The 8,239-nt window shown below is 40.3% G+C and overlaps 1 protein-coding gene across 1 annotated transcript; it reads left to right on the plus strand.

Annotated features, from left to right (window-relative positions):
* The first annotated feature begins 2,749 nt into the window (after positions 1 to 2,749).
* On the plus strand, positions 2,750 to 7,871 carry LOC121950346 (MOB kinase activator 2). Its single transcript, XM_042496308.1, has 5 exons — positions 2,750 to 3,110; positions 4,758 to 4,897; positions 5,041 to 5,137; positions 6,582 to 6,706; positions 6,789 to 7,871. The coding sequence occupies exons 1-5, from the start codon at positions 3,028 to 3,030 to the stop codon at positions 7,031 to 7,033; spliced, it is 690 nt and encodes a 229-aa protein (XP_042352242.1). The 5' UTR covers positions 2,750 to 3,027; the 3' UTR covers positions 7,034 to 7,871.
* Positions 7,872 to 8,239: the final 368 nt, after the last annotated feature.

The raw sequence follows: 8,239 nt of genomic DNA on the forward strand, positions 1-8,239 counted from the left end.
GTCTGACCCTTTGTGTTTTGGTGTGTGTGTGTGTGTGTGTGTGTGTGTGTGTGTCGTCTTCACCTTGAAAGTGTGTTGTGTGTGCAGTGTAGCTACGGGTATGGTGTGATGTTATGCATAATGGCATTTGGTACGATACAGTCATCTTTAAGTGCCATTACATTTGCACATTAGCCTCATTCACCTCGTCGGGTATGTGCTGTATTGTTCAGTGTGTGCCCTGAACTTTAATTGAGAGACAATGGGTGTTAAACTTCAGCCCATTGTCAGTTGAGGCCATTTCAACATTAAGATCTTTCTCGCGTTATAGCTGATCACATTTGTGTGTGTGTGTGTGTGTGTGTGTGTGTGTGTGTGTGTGTGTTTGGGGGGGGTGGTGCGAAAGACAGCCGTGTTGTAAAATGCCTTTTTTGTAAAGTGGACTGATGCTGGTGTTTTGATTTTTTTTTTCTTCTTTATTTTCATTTAGGGAGTAATGTGTCTGTTTCCTGTTGTCAATTTAGCTTGTACATTCAGATATGAACCTAATAAATATGTCAGACCAAGAAGAAGCATGAGCCTGTGTTTCTCTCACATTTACAGCTTGCTGTAACACACACACACACACACACACACACACAGTACAAATAGAGAGCGAGGGAGCAGGAGTCGGTCTATGGGAGCACAAATATGTTTACCTTAGGGGCAGGTGAGCTAAAGGATTATGTTGCCTCCCGCTTCTTACCGTACGTCTCCTTCCCATGTGAGCCACACAGACAATTAATGATACACCGTCTCCCCCACAATGCAAACAGAAAGCTGCCACATAGATCTCACTGTGCTGTGAGCTGTGGTACTTACACTTAGCTTTAGTGTTAGGAAGGTTTCTTTTAAAATGTCATAGGTTAAAGATCACTATTACACTTTTAGAAATGTAATAAGTAATGTATCTGTTTTAATAACCTTTTAAAAAAAAAAACGACTGGACATGAGCTACATCATTCCTGTACGGTAAAAAAATGTAAAGCAACAAAATCAGTGTTACAGTCTTCATTAAATTTTTACATTAAAGAAAGTATTCGGATGTAGCCCCTTTGGAAACACTAACATTTCATGCTGAAACTGTGATTTAATTTTTTTGCAGTATCTATCTGTAATACATTGAAATTTATTTTTTATTTTAATTACATGTAACTAGTTAGCCTAAACCTTTACACTCAAACTAAATTAAAAAAACAAAACTAGTTGTGAAGAAAAAACATTTTTGGTAAATGAAATACATTTTTAAAAAAATTACTTTAGATAAAGCAAAAACTAAATGGTACATTGAAGTATACTTACAAACTAACTAATATAAAATACAAAGAAAATCAATACAGCACAGTGTTGTGATATTTTGTGTGGAAATATTATATCAATACACAGATGCCAAGTAGATTTGTTTTTAAAATTACATAAATTTACAACATTTTTTAGAAAAAAAAAAACTAGATATGTTTTGCTGCCGTAAAAAAAGTGAGAAATTTAAAGAATAATCATAATAATGAACATCATCACTTCTATTCATTTAAAGTCAATCCTGACTCCATTTATCAATATTTTTTAAATCCTCCAAAAGGCTGAAAAAAAAAACGTGTCTCCTCAAATATTTTTAGGGATGGTGGTGGTTTGGGATTTTTTTCCGCTACACTTCAACCCAGGCTTCACCCTCCTCCCCTCTGGCCACAGAATCAGACAGCCACTCTGCATGAAATCCCGCTTTGGGAGGAGTTTTGTGCCCACACAGCCATTATTGTTTAAAATAGCCCACAGACACTGAAACTGTTTCACTGTGATGTTCTTCTTACTTTATATACCGTGTGTTTATGTGTTCAGAGTGCACAGACAAACACATTTTCTCTATAGACAATTAAGTTTTCCATAAAGGACAAAATTTACAGTTGAAATATGCCCGTGTGTTTGTGTGTGTGTGATATACAATAATATTGGGACTAAAGTATTGTTTCATATGGCCTCTGGTGCTTCTCACCCATGTGTAATAACAATTTTATACTTCCTAAATCTTGCCCTTGACAAATTCCCCCCATATTAAAAAAATAAAAAAAAGATTAACAGTTAAAGTGATAACTAAATTAGAATTAAACATTTTTAAACAAAAAACTGAACTGAAAAAAGCAAGACCACTCTAAAAAATATAACTAAAACTAAACTGCAGAACAAAAATCAAAACAAAGTAAAAATAAAAACTAATGGAAACTGAAAACTGTTATAACTGTGATCTGAACTGAGGTCATATAACAGTTGGGGAGGAGCTCAAGACTTTTCTTTTGTCCTCATATACTTCTCATATTCACCTTTCAGCCTGGAGGAGTCCTGTCTATACATCATTGCCCTCTCACTGAGGGTGTGTGTTTTCTTTCCTTGGCTTGCATACATCGTGTGTGTCATTGCATTCCTCTGTAGTTTACAAGTGGAGCGCAGATCCTGAACACACCTGCTGCTGCTCCAGCTCCTCTTTCTCTTCCTCTCCCTGTCTTCTTTTCCATCTCTTTTGACTTCCACATTGGAAAAAAAAACACCTTTAGTTTGTCATCAGCACCTGTCTGCTCTGTCTGAGGATGCGTGTGGAGAAGAGAGTGTGTATGCAGTGGGTGGAAAAAGAGGAAGAAGGCGGAGTTGTGTTTTGTACTTAAATGGGTTGTGGAGAAACCTGCCTGTCCGCTCGGAGCTGGGAGAGGAGGAGCCTGTGGGGTGTGGGACTCCAGACAAAGGAGACATATACTCACTGACACTGGATCACTGGAGCAGCAGAGCTTCAATCCTCAACTCCTGGATTACTTTTGTGCATGTGTGTGTGTGTTTTGAAAAACTTGTTATGTGTTTTGTCAGCTGTGTGGTTTCCTTTGTGAGCTGAGAGGTGTTTGTGCAGGAGCAGCTGTTGCCATACGCTGCCTGTGTGTAGTGTGTAGCAGAAGTGTGTGGGTTAGTATGTTTGGGATGGAAAAGTGGGGCTGGCACGACCAACAGCTCTGCTCTTAGCTTTACGCCATGGGGGGTTGCCATAGCTACCCCTCGGCTACGAAGGTAGACAGCAAGAGTCTTCAGCCTTCTGACATCAGCAGTGACAAACTGTAAGTTGTATTCTCTTCTCTTGTGCTCATGTTTCAGCTTCCTATCCGGACACAAGTTTTGCATTTGCTGCATTTTCCTATCGTCGCCTTTAATTAATCTGAAAGAACATAGTTAAAGTTCAGAAAGGGAGCATGTTTTTACAGTCATGGATATTGCAGAGGAAACATTACTAGAAAGCTGGCCACACATGGTTTACCCAGGAATGTTCACCAGATAAATGTGTGTGTGTGTGTGTGTGTGTGTGTGTGTGTGTGTGTGTGTGTGAGTTACATATTTGTCTGATGGCATCAGAGAAGGTGAATTCCTCCAGCAGCGGGAACACATGTTGTGAAGTAGTTCAAACCGAGACTGCATGTGTTTCTTTAGCACAGTTTCTCTGCAAATATTTGCCCGAGGATGAGTCTTTTAGAGCCAGCTGGCTGTACTGAAGAAGACTGTTTATTTCACCCTCACGGCTGAGGTAAAGGTAAACAGATGGCCAAGAGCGGGAGAGCAAGGTCACACAGAAGTGTGTTTACATACAAACACAACATTACAAGTGGCTCCGGGTTCACTGTGTTTGTGTGCCGCTGACAACTGGTAGCCTAGAGGCGGTAACTGAGTTAATACCATGAAGCTGGAACAGAACAGGATGTTAACAAAAGAAGTTCCTGTGGACGTCAGAGAAGTTCGGATCTGAGCTACTGTACTTTTGTACAGCTAATGTTTACATTCCTCTCTGTCACTACTACTCCCTCTCTACCTCTCCTGACCTTTAGTTTGGACAAAGACCTGCTGTTTGGATCATTAAACAAAGTTCCCTCTGCCCACACGCACACACATTTACACCACGGGGGGAGTGAAACCCCATAGAGAGCGCTGTGTTTCCCTTATCACAGTAGACAAGGTCACACTGAGGAAACGCTCAGCTGCTGCTGTTTGTGCAGACGTCTAAAAACTGAGTGTGGCAGCTGCCTGATTCCACTACACTTTGAAACTTTCACTTTAGTCCATATTTAAAAAAGCATTCTCAAGCGACAGAAAAGACAGAGAGAGGAACTCATCATCACAGCACACTGCCGGTGTCACCTCCCTGTTTGCATAAAGTCAAATCACGCTGCCAAGTTTGACTTTCCACAGCACGCTGGCATTCGCAAACAACAATCCTTCATTTTCCGCACTCGCACTCTGTAGTTATCACAAGTTCCCAAGCTGTTGTTCCTGTGTGACTGATTATAGCTTATCAGTATGTATATGAACTGATGTAGGAAAGGCAGCAGGCCTCAGCTCTCAGCTGCGTGCATTATCATGCACAATGTTGGTCCTCTCAGTTATTTGCTCTGTAGCACTGACCACTGCAGCAGAGAGCTTCATTAACAGTAATTACTCTGGCTCTGAATTGACTGCCTTCATTAAATTAACTGCTGGTTTATTGGACTTTCAGCTCTGCAGTTTAGAGCAGTGTTTGTATGTGTTTGCATGTGCCAGCCACAGAGGGCAAGACAGATGAGAGAGCATCAGAGAGTAAAAATGTGTTATCTCCCGACTGCAGCAGGAGTAATTAATCCACTGACCTATCGATTGTTTTACACAGCGATATTTTCTGTCTCTTGGTCTTTCTCTTTCTGTCTCTGCTTCATTAACTCTGCACCGTCTCTCCTCCCAAGGGGAATTAATAACAATAATCTGGAGGAGCGTCCATATCTGCAGCAGCAGTATGTGTGCCAGCAGATCACACACGCAGACATGTTTGCACTCACAGCGCTGCCGCCTGGCGTCGACAGGGCAGAGTGGCTCGCCAGCAACAGTGAGTAGACACCCATTCAACTCAGCAGATTTCACACTGTTTGTACCCCTTTTCTCCTACTCCTCATCCTCCACTCCACTCTGCAAAAAACAGACACAGGAGTGTGTGCAATGTGACACTTTCCTCTGTTTGATTTCTTTCAGCGGTGGCGTTTTTCAAGCACATAAACCTGTTCTCTAGTGCACTGTCTGAGTTCTGCACTCCCAGTACCTGCCCAACGGCCTGCGGACCAGGAAACACGTAAGTTATTGGCTGAGCCTTTCACTGTTCATATTTTATCATGTTGTCCTTCCTTGTCCTTCAAAAGTATTATTTGCGGAGGTTCTGAGATATCCACAGTGAACTTTTTTTAAAAATATTTTTTTATTGGAAGAACAATGCAAGGCGTATAAATCACAGAGTACCCAAACATTCATCCATTTTTTCCCCCACATTTCCTCCCCTTAGCCTCCCACCCCCCGTAACAGAAATACAGGCAACAAAATGTACAGGTTGCAATAACGCCAAAATTACCAATACCTTACACACATACACACAAATAATAAATAAAAATTTGAATGAAAATGACAAAATAAAAAGAAGTAAACAAATGGGACAAAATGGAAAAACAATCAAACAAAAAAATCACAAAAAAGAGACTAGCAAAAAAACAAATAGACGAACAAACAAGGAGGCTCAGTCAATACAACCAGGCAGGGAAGAATCAATATAATTTAGGATGGGAAGAGTGAAGGGAACTATTTTTCATATGAACTACACAGCAATCGTCCGAAAACCACAAAAACTTTTAACAGTGCAGTTGGTGGATTATCCTGAAAAACTGAGAGCTTGTCTCTGGAAAGACAAACAGCTGCTAAATTTAGCTTTTAACACTTTGCAGAGCACTATTACATTTTTACAGAATTCACCGACATTGTTAAAAGGGGACTTATCCCATAATTTGAAATATCAAAGCTGGTTAGGTCTTTTTCACCTTTTTTCACTCTGCACACGTGAGAAAAGCTGAGTGAAGCAGAGGCGGAGCCAGCTGTTGTAAACATTTGGGGATCAGCCCAAACCGAGGGGGGCCCGGGGCCATGCTCCCGGGGAAATTTTTTTCCTTTCACATCAGCTATATGCACTATTTTTTAAGCCATTTGAGATAGCAGAATGCCTAAAAATCTGTACACCATTTTGGATAAACATGACAGTTACCAAGGGAAAAAAATCATCCTGTAGAGCACTTGTTCCCAACCGGAGGGTCCTGACCCCCTCTAAGAAATAAAAAATACACAAGGCCTTTATTTCATGAAATGAATTGAATGAAATCAAATTGTTATTTTTAAGACTATCATTCAAGATATAAACTTTTAAAAAATTCTCAAAGGATAAGGGCATGGCACGATGAAGACCTAAACACATATTATATTCACAGAGCCTTTCCTCTCTGCTAAACAACCTCGTCCTACGTCAAAAATTTGGAGTATCAAACACTTAATTTTCTGCATTCTGGAGATTTTTTATGCACCAATGTGTGCCTTTTTTGCATAGATTTATGGCATAAATGTCTAAAGTTTTGGTAAGTTTTGGTAAGAGAGAATGTCAGTATTTCTCTGAGATCTTACGCGCTCAAAAGAGTTTTTGACCACGGACACATGGAACATACAGCATGTTGTGTGTTAATAACTGTGTTTGTTGTTGTCAGGGTTTACGTTTGGACCGATGACCACGGCAGGAAGCTGAAGTGCTCTGCCCCCCTTTACTTTGACTATGCCATGTCATACATTCAGGAGCTACTGACTGATGAAGATGTGTTCCCCACCAAAGCAGGTAAAAGGCATTTCATTCCCTTTACACTGTCCCTCGTCACACTCCACGTTTCCACAACTATCATGTCTTCCCTCATTTCCAGGTTCAGTGTTTCCGACAGGCTTCGTGTTTCTGGTCCAGAAGGTGTATTTGCTGTTTTTTAGGACTTTGGCTCACATATACTGGTCTCACTACAGAGAGACACTGGCACTAGGCCTGCACCCACACCTCAACACGCTCTTCACACACCTCACACTCTTCTGCAGACAGCACGGCCTGTTGGATCCGGAGGACACTGAGCCATTGCAGGACCTCATCACCGCTCTGGGACAGCATCGCTTTACCTAGAGAGCAAACACACATATTCAGCACTCACATTTTCATCACACACTCATTTACTTGTTATATATGTAACCACAGTATATAATGTCTCTCGCCAATCTTTGGGCCAAACTTAAACCTCCTTCACAGCTTGGACTTTCTCTCTAAAGGCCCGGAGGTTGTAAGATAGAAAATAAATACTGTTAATGAACAGTATTTGGGAAAATGAATGAGTCTGTTTTGCTTTAAAAGTGGATCAGACCAGAAAAGGGGTGTCTTGCTCCTGTTGTAAATAGTTGTCTTTATTAATTGTGAAAATGTGTGAAACTGTAGTATTGCATGTTAGTCTATTTTAACGATATGGTGCATTTTTATTTTTTGTTAAGGTCAAGATCTACAAGGTCATTCACGTCCTCCTCACAAGCACACAGCTATAAGAAAAACATTGACTTGTTCACTTTTAAGTCAATATAAAAAAAGTGTCCTCATTACATTTGAAACATTTGCAAAAATAAAAAATGGCTGATGTGATGATGTAAAGGTAATTATATTGTTGTGACATCATCCATATGGAAACACACAGAATATCTCCACATCTGCATTATGTATGATTCTATACTCTGTAATAAACATTTATGACAGACTTTTTTCTATATTTGGTCAAAAAAAAAAGTGAGATATCGTGCTTTCTCAACCATCAAGATGCAAAATTTGTCAGTTGATTTAGTCACACTTGTCCACATTGGTTCACTATCCTGCAGCAATCTCGTTTTTATTTTGATACTGTAGTAACTGCTGGTGCTGTTATGCCAGCATGTTTCTATGTTTTGGTTTGGGAGCAGTACCACCCGCTGCCAGCACAGGACCCCAGCAGCATGTAAAAATGTTTTCACCTTTACTGTCAGCTTCAGTACACTGCAGCCTGTAAATTTTTAATGTTTTTTTTTTGTGGCTGGTGCATATTGGCTTTGATATAAAACAATGACAGTGAAAGTAAAAATGCTGAGTTTCAGCTTTCACATGAGGGGGTACACATCCACATTGGGTTAAACGGTGTCGTAACTGTATTTAAAAATGACAGGATTATGTATCAAAAGGTTACGAGTCCTACACTTTTGCAGACATGAACACCCTCCAGGGCCCTTAAAGCTGGAAAGTCAGCACTTGCTGTATCCCTTTGTCATTTTTTTATTTCAGATCTTGGAGTGAGGTCAAAAGAAAAGAAAAGGAAAT

The sequence above is a fragment of the Plectropomus leopardus genome, chromosome 11 (genome assembly GCF_008729295.1).
Source record: "Plectropomus leopardus isolate mb chromosome 11, YSFRI_Pleo_2.0, whole genome shotgun sequence".
Lineage (NCBI taxonomy): Eukaryota > Metazoa > Chordata > Actinopteri > Perciformes > Serranidae > Plectropomus > Plectropomus leopardus.